Here is a 12,053-nt window from a genome sequence, read left to right as displayed (position 1 = left end):
AGGTGAAGTTTTTTTTACATGGATTTATGCCTAAATTAAGACTTGCCTTTCTTGTCCATGAAAGCAATATACATCTGATTGAATTTTTGTATGAAGCACTCAAAGTTTTTCATTATTTTTGTGTGGTCATTGAAACACATCATTTTATTCAACCGCATTTTTTGCAACATAAAATTATTAGAACAGCCAGTTTGAATTTCCCCCTTCCATTGTAGTTTATTAGAAAAATTATTGTGAAATCATGAGTAGAAAATCAATCCACACCAGGCTTTAATAGTGCATAAACCTTTACATAGTGCTGTATTAAGCCCTCAAAACTCAACTACATTTTCCTGAAATGTCCATGTGTTATCACATCATCATGTGTGTCTTCATGTGTATCAGGTGTTTGCAATCTTTGGTAATTTGGAGGTGCTTTTGAGCATGCCTTTACTTTCAATTTTCGCATTTTGAAAAATTTTATGCTTAACATAGACAATGGTATGACAATCAATGGAAAAGTAGCAATCATGATAAGTTTTAACTCCAAAGTTGCTAAAAATTAAGATAGATGAAATGGCTGAGAAATTAACAAGAGAAAAGCATGATGAAAATCATTCATCTTACGTTTTGTGCAGCTTTGCGCTCCCATGTCAGATGTGAAAAAATCATTCATGCAACTTTTACATTCTGCATTTCTAAATGATAACATAAAACAATTTGAATTGTTTGGTAAGTATGGGTTTATTAAACCATATCATCAGAATTTTTCAAACAATTCCTTACCCAGACTTTTTACTATATGTTCCTTTTACACATTCACTGCAATTCACACTGCCTTCACTTGAAGAGTACATCCCTCCTGGGCAGCTGTCAGAAATATGAATCCAATGAATTTTTGCACAATGCTTAAATTAGATTTTTTACTTTTTTCCACCTTTGACAGACATCAAATGTCACTGCATTGTTTTCATTATACGAGAAGGTGCCAGCCTTGCACTTTTCACAGTAAAGTTTTGATTTTACATGCTCACCACTTTTACAGCAGACTAGAAAGTTTCAGTAATGGTTTTGAACAATAAAAAATGTGTGTTTCTCCATCATGAAATGAAACTGACCTGGACTGGAATTGACAATGCTACAATTTTTGATGGAAATGCTTGAGTTTGACATGACTTCCAAGAATGGTTTGTTGAAGTCATCTTCGCTATGCACACCAGTAAAATTACACTTCTATAATGTAGGAAACAAAGTAGTGCAAAGATTCATTAATAACAAAGTAATTTATGAAATCTAACCTGCAATATGATCTGGTTTAAAGCATTACTGGTTTTGTCAATTACAATGACAGGATTTGTATTTTTATTGAAAAATGTATCAGTTATGAACACATTGCTTCTTTGTTTCACTATGAGGCAGCTCTCCCTTATTGCATTGTTTAAATAAAACAATACATTTTTTATTGTAAAATTTTTCACGTTTCTAACTTCCAACACTGAATTTGACAAAAATCTAGAGTTCTTAATGACCACATCCATGCCACTAAATGTCAGAAAAGGTCTCTTGTTCATATTATTTCGGTTACCAGAAAACAAAGTGTTTTCTGTTAAAACTTTTCCAATTTGTAAGCCAAGCAACACTGGGCTTTGATTGTGTGTGAAGCTAGAATTTCTCAATATAACAGTTGTATAAAAATATTCCATTGTGTACAAGAAAAACAATGGAATGTCAAAACTTGTTGACTTAGAATTCATTAGTGTTGTATTGCTCAGTGTTAAATTTGTTTTAATGCCAGTTAACTGAAAGATGGTATAGTTTAGCATGCAGTGTTCAAACTCAATATAACTTGTGTGAGTGTTAAAAATGATTGGATGTAAAGACTCCTGCCATGTTAAATGTGATAGTAAAATTTTGGTGTTAAACAATTGGAAAGATAAATTGATGATTGTTGGAGAGCCAGATGTCCTAAAATTCATAAAGAGAGTTGTTTATAAAAAAACACGCATCATTATATTAGATTTCGCACCATATTGTGCATCCCTCGGAAACTAACACTTACTTATTTGATCCAATGATTGTCCAGCTTTTGACTTTCAATTCGCCATAATCAAACACTACAACAGAACTGTCATTGCAGAATCCAGATGCAATGTGGACAACAACATGATCAGTTTTAGCTAACATCTTTGCTCTTGTATTGATGAGAAACTGAAGAGTCTTGCAAGCATTTTCCTCGTGCAATCCACATGTACTTGTATCATTGCCATGTTCACAATTTAGATACACGTTTTGTCGCAAAACTTGATGAAATGCTTCGATATTTTGAAAAAATGGAATCCAAAAACTAAACAAAGTTATTATAATGCAATGAAATAATTTCATGGTAAAATGTACTTTTTAATCCAAAAACGTATGTTCAAACCACTAGTTTTTAACGTTACTTCGTGTAAGGAGAATTATGAAGATATTGATTGGTAACGACGGTGGGTAAAAAGCGGAAATGTCAAAAAGAAAGTTGAAAATTCATGAGTCGAAATGTATTTTTATGTCCACATACGATGTAAAGTCAGTTTGATAACTTTGATTAAATGATATACTTGTTTTTGTTATGAGTTCTGAATTACGAACGGTTAGAGCTATTTTGTTTGTAGTTTTTCTTGGTAAATTTTGTTTATATATTTATATCACATCTCATTTTTTTCTTCAAAACACATAAATTTGTGATTCCTTAATTGGTAAGGAATTTGTGCAATGTGTACCAGTGTTATAGCTATGATGCTTTTTTATCTCTTTGTACGTATTATGTTTTCCTTAGAAAGAGGGAGAGCTTCAAAAACTTCGTCGTCTGAAGGGTTGGAAAACATATTACTTCAAGTTGGAAAGAAGCTATTTACATTATTTTGAAACAGAATACGTGAGGGAAATTATTTAGCCATAGAATTTAAGGTTTGGGCATTTAATTCTTCTTGTCATTTCTAGACAGCAAAACCTATTGAAACAAAGACAAGAGGTGACATATCAAAAGTGGAACTTTCAAAGGAGGATTCTATCACAGGCTTTGATATTATATTCAAGTCAGGTGATACTTGGCATTTGCAAGCAGAAACAAATGTAAGAACTTTATGCAACCCCAACATCTCGTATCAAAATTTTGTTACGTATATTTATTAATGTATATTTAGGAGGAGAGATTGGATTGGATGAAAACATTGAAGCCTGATGCAAAAGTATCCAATCAGTTTTTAGTACTTCATTTTATAATTTATTCAAATGATGTCAATGTGTACAATTTCTGCATTTCAATTTTGACCTAGAGTAATAATCATACCGTGAAAACTACTACCACTACAGCTCCATTGACAGAGCAAAATAATATATTTCCACCTAATTATCAAAGACTATATCCAAATGTACATAACACACAAGGTTTGTTTATAATCTCGCTCATTTCATCTATTTCTGCAAATTTATTTACATTATTTGACAATTTCTAGGCGCCCATGGTATGTCAGACTCAATTGCTCCTCCAGCTTATGAAGACATTAAATGGGAATGTGGACAGAATCAAGACCATTTATAACTCCATGATCCAATTTGTGTTGATGTTTATCAATATTTCTATGATATATCTACACTTTCTTAAATAATTGTAAAAAAATTTTATTTCTCTACAATGTAAGCGATGGTATCGCTAGCATAGGGTAGTCTTGTTTAAAAGATTGAGCTCTGCTACATTTGCATAGCAGTACTAAATACACAAATGGCTGCCCAAATCCACTTAATGAAAACTATGTTGACTGTGAAGTCAAAGATGAGAAAAGTAGAAGTGATAAAAAGAACATGTATGCTTTTATAAAATTTATTCAAGATATGAAATGTAAACACACAGAGATAACACGTAAAAGAATTTTAATTTTATTTACCTTCATCGACAGTATGTGCGGTTATTTGTCGCTGGACGCGCAAAATTTGTCGTCGTCAACTTCGCATGACAGTGTGATTACTAAAAACACTTACTGAACAGTGCATTTTGGAAACTTTCTTGAGTAAAATTACTTTTAAAAATCTTTAAATAGAAAAGGATTTATATCTAACTGACCGTTAAGTGTACTATGAGTTCAATTGGAACTGGAGTATGTATGAACTTTTTCTGGATTTTATAAAATCTTGTGAACATTGCCACCAACTATTGACTTCTGACACATGAATTATGAACATAAATACTGTTTTTTTCATTTCAGTATGATTTATCAGCGTCGCAGTTTTCACCTGATGGAAGAGTGTTTCAAGTAGAATATGCACAGAAAGCTGTTGAAAATAGTGGGTGAGTACATAGTATAAAATTGCACTGTCTACTAAGCTTTCAAATTTATAGCAAGTGATTAATTAAATCATTGCATGATTTATTAGAAGTGTTGTTGGTTTGAAGTGCAAAGATGGTGTTGTATTTGGTGTTGAAAAGCTTGTGAAGTCCAAACTCTATGAATTATCTTCCAATAGAAGAATTTTTACCATTGACACACATATTGGAATGGTAAGACAATGGTTAATTTTTTCCACTCTGTAAATGATGTCATTTTTACTCATTTTAATGACTTTGACTTGCAGGCTGTGGCTGGTTTGTTAGCAGATGCAAGAAAGGTAATAAGTGTTGATCACTGGTAGAGCTTCGATAGTATACAAATATAATCACGAAATTAAAATAACTTACACTGTCTGTAAAAAGTTTTTAAAGATTATTGCTAGACTATAATATGTGAATGGGATTGTTTTGCAGTTTTCTTTAATGTAGTAGGTGAAGTAATTTCAGATTTTACTACTGAATTCATAGGACGTGGTTACCTAAATGCAGAGATGTAACCAAAATTGTATTTTCAGTGGGTGATTTGCGCCAGTGTGCATTACATTTTGGTGGCTAGTTGTTACTAAACCAAGTCAAACTTTTGTTTTGTTAAATTCTTTGACTTTTGTATTGTGATTATGAGATTATTAGAAGTGTGCTCCATTAAATATTAATCACAATTGTTTTTGCTTAATTGTTTGGTATAAAAGTATTTGTAGGAAATCAGCATCCCTCTCCACTCTCCTAAATCTATCCATTTACAAATATGATAGTTATGAGTTAATTGCTTTTCATGTAGATTGTTTCAGTTGCCAGAAAGGAAGCTGCAGATTATCGATCTGATTATGGCTCAGAGATACCATTAAAGGTAAATTTACAACTATGTGTGATCAGTTGTTTAAATTTCTTATTTATTTATTTATTTCAATTGCAAATTTTAATAGTTCTTGGCTTCACGTGTTGCATCTCATGTGCATACTTACACTTTATACAGTTTTCTCAGACCATTTGGCTGTGGGTACGTTGTTCAAAATTGTGTGAATAATTATGATTCTATGACAAAAAACTAGCATTTTTACTTGTTAGTGTCATGCTCAGTAGCATTGGGCAAAGTGGACCAGAATTATATTTAATCGATCCATCTGGAGTTACATGGGTATGATAAAATTTAAATTTAAAATTGAATTTTTTCAAACACAACATTTGTATATTAGGGTTATCATGGCTGTGCTATTGGAAAAGCAAAGCAAGCAGCTAAAACTGCCATTGAAAAGCTTAAGGTATCCTATAGACTGTTTTATTTATATATTAGCAAATGATTGATTTCATGTGCAAAAGTATGTACTTGGGATATATTCTGGCCAAGACATTTTTAGTGAATTGCTTTCGTTTCAATTCCATTCAAAACATTGTTTCATCTTACTTAGTTTTGTTTGAGCATATTCTTTGTGTGCATTGATGTTTGTAATATGGTATTTGTATAATTGTCAAACTTTCAATGACACTATGCACTCAATTTGGAATTTTGATTTGAACTTTAGTTGACAGAACTAACATCAGAAGAAGCTGTAAAAGAGATTGCAAAAATGTATATACTTTTCTCTATGTTTATAATGCCTATGGAATGTTTATCTGCATTGTTTATGGATGACTTTCAATGGCATCTTTTTGAATGTAGAATTTATACAGTTCATGATGAAGTTAAAGATAAAAATTTTGTCTTGGAAATGAGCTGGATTACAGAAGGTCTCCTTTGCTAAATGTTAATTCATATGTGTATTTTTGTTTATGGTAGATACTTCCATGTTGTTTTTTTATATTAGTCAGTTTTTTTGTTTTCTAACTATTTTTAGCTACTGGAGGAAAACATCAATGGATACCTGAAGAGATTATTGATGCTGCAGAAAAACATGCCAAGGTATGTTTGAAGAGCATCTCAACTGAGAAAATTTTATCATTTTTCTCTCTTTGCTAAAATATTATTCAAATACTATTTATGATGAAGTATTTGTTTGAAATTTATAGGAGAGTGCAATGGAAGAAGATTCCTCAGATGACGATGATGACCTTTGACTTATAAACAACATGCTTTGTCATATTTTTTATCAAAATTAAATGGTATGATTTGCATTATATGGCCTTTTTTTACAACAATCATTATCATAAAAAGAAGGTAGAATTTTCCATGTGATCAAAAGGTTACTATGTTTACTGAATAGGTGGAATATTACTTTACATTTATTTGGAATATGTGATTATAATTTTCTTGAATTTAAACCATGAATACAACAAACACGATAAAAAATATGATTAAGATAAAGAATATCTTGATTATAAGCCAGCGGTTTGATGACACTGAACTGAAGTATTTCAAAAGTTCTCCATGAGCACTTTCAATGTTTGCTTCTGTTTCTTCTACATTTGCATCAATTCTACAAAATGGCATAACACTTGCCTTAAGGAAAGATCAGGAAAGGTTTGACAAGCTTCAAATATGTACAGCTTATATTTGTCACCTTTGAACTTGCTCTTCTTGTATTTTTACCATGTTAGCCAATTGTTGAAATATTCCTCCTAGTTCTACAATGGTTGACTCAATGCTTTCCATAGCTGTAGCACGAGATTGTATGTAGTTATTCTGAAAGTATGCACATTAAAACTACGTAGGTTAGTGTATGATGACCAGTAATTTGACGTGATAATTATGCTTTACAGACCTGTTCTTCATATATCTGGTCTTGATATTGTTGATTTTGAATGTGACTCATATCAATGGCCACAGCTTGATTTCCAGCAGTACTTTTGGCAGCATCTGCTTTCTTTAAGACTAATAAAGATAAAGTGCTCATAATAACAAGCAATAGCAGACATTCATTCCATCATGCATCACTCATACAAACAAGTTTCAGTTGATTATTATTTCCGTGGGCCCATCATGAATTTTTCTTATAAACAACCATCAATAATTGTTACCACCATTTGCCAGTGTCACCGATGTTGCTCTAGTAAACACCCTTCATTGATTGTCATTCCTATCATGCATTTCTCTTATAAACAGAAATTGATGTTACTCCCATCATGCATCACTCTTACAGACAACCTTCAATGATTGAACTTCCCATCATGCATCACTTAACAACCTGATCCATTTTTGATAGATGCTACAGCTAATGTTTCGGGACTGGGTCCTTGGGAAAATTTTTCTCTTCGTTGTTTTTGATGCTTAAGATTCTAAATTGAAAGGTGGTACTTTGTTCAGAGAAAAAAATCAAAGCTGAAATAAGTAAAATGGTAGTTTACCTCTGTGCGAACTTCCAAAACAGACTTGAAACTTTGTGACATATTTGCTAATTTTGTCTAATTTGTACAATAGTAAATTGTGAAACAAGTATAAAAAAAAGCAAAACTGGTTTCACTCACTTGTAATGCAATCACTACAGACTGTGAATGTGTCTGAACATTTTTACTTTGACTTTGGTTACCCTGAACCAACTAAAACATTCATGTGCAAACATTTACATTAAGTTGACTTTAGTTGATTGAAGGCTTAATAAAAAGCATTACCTGTTGTAACTGAGCAAGTTGTTGATTCAAATGATTGATGTCCTAAAGATAAGACAAATAGTGATAAAGCAATACATTACATGAACTGATGCAACACACTGTAAACCTGTTTTATTATGTATGTCAGCTCTTGAATTTCAACTGGTCTGTCATCAAATAATGATTTTTTCTTGGCCACTGGAAAATGTTAGAAATAAATTGGTCAAACCATTATGCTATATAATAACTTGGTTATTGAGAAAAAGCCTTTGACACTTACACAGGGTGAGTTTCTCAAGTTTAGTGTATGTATTTGAAATGTCATGACCAATCTGTCTGTTTGGGTAAATCATAAAAAATGTCATCAGTAATCACCAGATCATTGATGTTGGCATTATTTGTCTATTGGATTGAAATACATACTTGGAAATTTCACTAAACCGGCTTCGAACAACACCATTTATCCTATGCTTACTGAGAGAATTTCTGTTATGAGTTCCCTATCAAGATACAAACACACATTGTCAATACTTCAAAAATAACTTCCCATTAAATGTACCATATCGAGTGTAGTAAAGCAGAAATAAGATGATTTTTATGTATTTCTTATTATAAAAATTTCATATACATGTCGCGATTGTAGCAATCGAACTGCCGACGTAAACTCAGCTGTGCGATCTCGACAGGATGACATTGTATCAATATTCAAATCGAAATTTTCTTTCTCCAATATGATTCCTCTATCTGTATATTCGCCAGATCTTGTTCTTCTACGACGAGCAATCATTCCATAACATTGAAAAGAACTGGAATCTTCATTCTAGACTCTCTTGTTATTTTTTATTCTCTTGTATACAGGTATTTTGTTGCTGTGTGTTTATAAACAGTATTAATTTTCAAACTTTGGTGATCCACTTTCGAGCAATTTTGATCCAAATTCAACTGAAATTCTTAAAAAAAAGTATTCTTTGAGTATTACAGAAACTTTAGACGTTCTCACAGTTTAGACCGTGTTTTATTGAAGGAAAACCACCTTAGAATTCCTTCTCTTTTACTGTAAAATAGCACGTCCAAAGTTAGGTACGTTGAGGAAAGTGGCTGACGTATCGCCTCCGCGTATTCTCGAAGACTCGAACATACTCGAGTGCAAACGGAGTCTGATTACAATGGATGATATCCAGTTCCTGTTGCTCTTGTTGAGGGAAGTGAATTCATAATTGTCACTCCACTCTCAGTCCATTGGCGGTGTTTGGCGGTGTTTTTGGAGCGCTGGTTTGGACTTGGAGGAAATGTTGCGCAATGTTGGAAATGTTACATGAAAAATCGTGAATTATAGTCTTTTGCATGAAAAATCGTGAACCATAGTCTTTTGAAAAATCGTGAATTATAGTCTTTTGCATGAAAAATCGTGAACTGTGGTCTTTTGCATGAAAAATCTTGAACTATGGTCTTTTGCATGAAAAATCGTGAACTATAGTATTTTGCATGAAAAATCGTGAATTATAGTCTTTTGCATGAAAAATCGTGAACTATGGTCTTTTGCATGAAAAATCGTGAACTATAGTCTTTTGCATGAAAAATCGTGAACTATAGTCTTTTACATGAAAAATCGTGAATTATAGTCTTTTCCATGAAAATTTGTGATCTATAGTCTTTTACATGAAAATGCGTGATCTATAGTCTTTTGCATGAAAATTCACGATCTATGGTCTTTTGCATGAAAATTCGTGATCAATAGTCTTTTACATGAAAAATCGTGAATTATAGTCTTTTACATGAAAAATCGTGAATTATAGTCTTTTGCATGAAAAATCGTGAACAATAGTCTTTTGCATGAAAAATCGTGAAATAAAGTCTTTTACATGAAAAATCGTGAAATAAAGTCTTTTGCATGAAAAATCGTGAATTATAGTCTTTTGCATGAAAAATCGTGAATTATAGTCTTTTGCATGAAAATCTTGAACTATAGTCTTTTGCATGAAAATAGTCTTTTGCATGAAAAATCGTGAATTATAGTCTTTTGCATGAAAAATCGTGAATTATAGTCTTTTACATGAAAAATCGTGAATAAAGTCATTTGCATGAAAAATCGTGAACTATAGTCTTTTACATGAAAAATCGTGAATTATAGTCTTTTGCATGAAAAATCTTGAAATAAAGTCTTTTACATGAAAAATCGTGAATTATAGTCTTTTGCACGAAAATTCTTGAAATATAGTCTTTTGCATGAAAAATCGTGAACTATAGTCTTTTGCATGAAAATCGTGAAATATAGTCTTTTGCATGAAAAATCGTGAACTATAGTCTTTTGCATGAAAAATCGTGAACTATAGTCTTTTGCATGAAAAATCGTGAATTATAGTCTTTTGCATGAAAAATCGTGAACTATAGTCTTTTACATGAAAAATCGTGAATAAAGTCATTTGCATGAAAAATCGTGAATTATAGTCTTTTGCATGAAAAATCGTGAACTATAGTCTTTTACATGAAAATGAAATAAAGTCGTGATTTTAGATTAAAATCAAATTAGACAAAAAGACAGTACCCATTGAAATCATGATTGAATACTCTTTGCACATGTTCACTATTAATTAGCCAAAATCAGAGCGTTGGTTAATAAACACAAAAAGAATTACGATGCAAATGAACAAGTCAATTTCTACAGGATCTCTCAAACAAACGGAACCCACATAAAATAATTATGTATTCGCTAAAGTTATTATGCACAATAACGTAGCTAGGAATTGTTGAACTTGACAGTTCTGCGCCACTGGGATTTATTAGGGTTTGTGCAATATTATAGTTAAAACAAAACAAGCTTAAACTTAAAACTAAAAGTACCGTCAAACACTGAATTTTATCTCAAATTTATAACGCAAAACCTTTGTTATGGCAAAGCAAAATTAACTGAGTTCTAACAGCCACAAAGACATAATCATATTTTCCATAAATTGCAAAGAACATGGACAAGCGTATGACTAAATCTAACCAGACGAAACAAATAGCCATTGTTGATTAATCATCTTATGCAGATTTTATTTTAATACATACATAATCATTTGTAAGGATTCTTTTTTTTGAGACACCTTGTACATCGGTACTGCCTTTACCAACATCACCACGTGCAATTGAGGGCACACCCATAGGAGCTGACCAATCAGAACACAACACGTTCATGCAACTTTTGGCATACTTAAAGGTTAACTCGTACGATGAGTGTGTTAGTTGAATTTGTACATCAGCACGGTACACTAAGATTAGTTGGCAAAAGTTGAGACCCTACATCTTTTGAATAGTTCGTCGAGTTCTTTGAAACTATGTTCAGGTAAAAGTGCTTTTTGATACTCGTTTTTACAGTACTCATTCTTTGATGGAAGTGCGTAATGTGAAAGATACTGTGATCTTTGTTCATCCTAAATGTGAGATCTAACGTATCTTTTCATAAAGTTTTTGCTTTGGTAATTCATGTTTGCTCTATGCTGTGTTTTAGATTTGAAGATTTTGTTAGAAAGTAAATGCGCGTGGTCACGAAATAAGGTTGAGAAAGGACGAACGAAATGTTGGTGGTCAATTATTCACAATAATGGTGGACTTGTTAAACTAAAGAAAGTTATCATTGTTCACGATAGACGTTGATCATGACTGCTTTTGTTGACTAAATTCTCTTGAGGTGAGCGATCGGTTGAAATTCTATTTCTTCAATTGCTTTAAAACTGAATATAGAGTAAAATACTAAAAGGATGTATGTTTTTGCTCTTATAATTTCTGTCAGTAATTTTGAATTAACATTATCTTCTTTTACCGCATTTTTAGAAACCGTCTCTTCAATGATGCCCAATGGACAATATACTCCTGTGAAGAAGAAAAAGGCGCGATTTCTGTCCTGCAGGCCGTATATATTCTTGACTTGCAATTCAGCCATGTTGGTGGTGTGATACAAAAGAATATTTTATCAGTGTTATTGCTGGCACCAGCAGACGTGGCCGAGCAACATTGTTCTGTAAATCTCAAGAGAACGGTTGCAACTCAAGAATAACTGCATGACAAGCTATGAATACAAAACATTCCTTCCTTATCAATGAATTGCAGCGACAAAGAATACTAAAGGACGCTTTGTCATAGTATAAATTGACAATGTACTGAACAATGATCCAGAATGAACAGTCGCCATGAAGCAAAAAAACGCGTG

The 12,053-nt window shown here is 32.2% G+C and overlaps 4 protein-coding genes across 7 annotated transcripts; 2 read left to right on the top strand and 2 right to left on the bottom strand.

The window, feature by feature from the left end:
* Positions 1-246: 246 nt before the first annotated feature.
* On the bottom strand, positions 247-2,404 carry LOC124443030. Of its 3 annotated transcripts, XM_046993547.1 has the most exons (7): positions 2,039-2,404; positions 1,278-1,944; positions 1,098-1,212; positions 917-1,028; positions 766-849; positions 607-677; positions 247-534 (listed from the first exon to the last, which is right to left on the bottom strand). In XM_046993547.1, the coding sequence occupies exons 1-7, from the start codon at positions 2,359-2,361 to the stop codon at positions 323-325; spliced, it is 1,584 nt and encodes a 527-aa protein (XP_046849503.1). In that variant the 5' UTR covers positions 2,362-2,404; the 3' UTR covers positions 247-322. The 3 variants fall into 3 exon arrangements, with proteins under 3 accessions (XP_046849503.1, XP_046849505.1, XP_046849504.1); XM_046993549.1 differs by having other exon boundaries at positions 1,098-1,944; XM_046993548.1 differs by lacking the exon at positions 1,278-1,944.
* Positions 2,405-2,428: 24 nt separating this feature from the next.
* On the top strand, positions 2,429-3,907 carry LOC124443033 (dual adapter for phosphotyrosine and 3-phosphotyrosine and 3-phosphoinositide-like). The gene is made up of 6 exons (XM_046993553.1): positions 2,429-2,608; positions 2,795-2,893; positions 2,959-3,090; positions 3,162-3,206; positions 3,294-3,405; positions 3,474-3,907. Exons 1-6 carry the CDS (start codon positions 2,588-2,590, stop codon positions 3,557-3,559), a joined length of 495 nt encoding a protein of 164 aa, XP_046849509.1. The 5' UTR covers positions 2,429-2,587; the 3' UTR covers positions 3,560-3,907.
* Positions 3,908-3,959: 52 nt separating this feature from the next.
* Positions 3,960-6,454, top strand: LOC124443032 (proteasome subunit alpha type-3-like). Its single transcript, XM_046993552.1, has 12 exons — positions 3,960-4,112; positions 4,221-4,303; positions 4,390-4,513; positions 4,588-4,620; positions 5,121-5,189; positions 5,266-5,339; positions 5,408-5,477; positions 5,536-5,601; positions 5,863-5,909; positions 6,000-6,067; positions 6,175-6,239; positions 6,347-6,454. Exons 1-12 carry the CDS (start codon positions 4,092-4,094, stop codon positions 6,392-6,394), a joined length of 768 nt encoding a protein of 255 aa, XP_046849508.1. The 5' UTR covers positions 3,960-4,091; the 3' UTR covers positions 6,395-6,454.
* A 55-nt stretch (positions 6,455-6,509) lies between these two features.
* On the bottom strand, positions 6,510-9,025 carry LOC124443031 (syntaxin-5-like). 2 transcript variants are annotated; one of them, XM_046993551.1, is made up of 12 exons: positions 8,908-9,025; positions 8,493-8,814; positions 8,288-8,364; positions 8,145-8,200; positions 7,992-8,062; positions 7,886-7,927; positions 7,742-7,813; positions 7,622-7,678; positions 7,462-7,552; positions 7,039-7,148; positions 6,838-6,959; positions 6,510-6,753 (listed from the first exon to the last, which is right to left on the bottom strand). In XM_046993551.1, the coding sequence occupies exons 2-12, from the start codon at positions 8,649-8,651 to the stop codon at positions 6,594-6,596; spliced, it is 1,017 nt and encodes a 338-aa protein (XP_046849507.1). In that variant the 5' UTR covers positions 8,652-8,814; positions 8,908-9,025; the 3' UTR covers positions 6,510-6,593. The 2 variants fall into 2 exon arrangements, with proteins under 2 accessions (XP_046849507.1, XP_046849506.1); XM_046993550.1 differs by having other exon boundaries at positions 8,898-8,999.
* Positions 9,026-12,053: the final 3,028 nt, after the last annotated feature.

Source organism: Xenia sp. Carnegie-2017, unplaced genomic scaffold (assembly GCF_021976095.1).
Source record: "Xenia sp. Carnegie-2017 unplaced genomic scaffold, XeniaSp_v1 HiC_scaffold_20, whole genome shotgun sequence".
In the NCBI taxonomy this organism is placed as follows: Eukaryota; Metazoa; Cnidaria; class Anthozoa; order Malacalcyonacea; family Xeniidae; genus Xenia; species Xenia sp. Carnegie-2017.
Note: the sequence above shows the minus strand (reverse complement) of the source record. Positions and strands in the feature narration are given on the sequence as shown.

Bases quoted from the DNA above. Each gene is read 5' to 3' on its own strand.
- LOC124443030 (XM_046993547.1), bottom strand. From the start codon at position 2,361: ATGAAATTATTTCATTGCATTATAATAACTTTGTTTAGTTTTTGGATT. The intron at 1,945-2,038 runs GTAAGTGTTAGT...TATGAATTTTAG, and splicing joins ACAATCATTGGATCAAATAA to GACATCTGGCTCTCCAACAA. The intron at 1,213-1,277 runs GTTAGATTTCAT...CCTACATTATAG, and splicing joins TAAACCAGATCATATTGCAG to AAGTGTAATTTTACTGGTGT.
- LOC124443033 (XM_046993553.1), top strand. From the start codon at position 2,588: ATGAGTTCTGAATTACGAACG. The intron at 2,609-2,794 runs GTTAGAGCTATT...TGTTTTCCTTAG, and splicing joins TGAGTTCTGAATTACGAACG to AAAGAGGGAGAGCTTCAAAA. The intron at 3,207-3,293 runs GTATCCAATCAG...ATTTTGACCTAG, and splicing joins CATTGAAGCCTGATGCAAAA to AGTAATAATCATACCGTGAA.
- LOC124443032 (XM_046993552.1), top strand. From the start codon at position 4,092: ATGAGTTCAATTGGAACTGGA. The intron at 5,190-5,265 runs GTAAATTTACAA...AAATTTTAATAG, and splicing joins GCTCAGAGATACCATTAAAG to TTCTTGGCTTCACGTGTTGC. The intron at 5,340-5,407 runs GTACGTTGTTCA...TTTACTTGTTAG, and splicing joins CTCAGACCATTTGGCTGTGG to TGTCATGCTCAGTAGCATTG.
- LOC124443031 (XM_046993551.1), bottom strand. From the start codon at position 8,651: ATGATTGCTCGTCGTAGAAGAACAAGATCTGGCGAATATACAGATAGA. The intron at 8,365-8,492 runs GTATATGAAATT...GTATCTTGATAG, and splicing joins GATTGCTACAATCGCGACAT to GGAACTCATAACAGAAATTC. The intron at 7,814-7,885 runs GTAATGCTTTTT...TGAATGTTTTAG, and splicing joins AACTTGCTCAGTTACAACAG to TTGGTTCAGGGTAACCAAAG.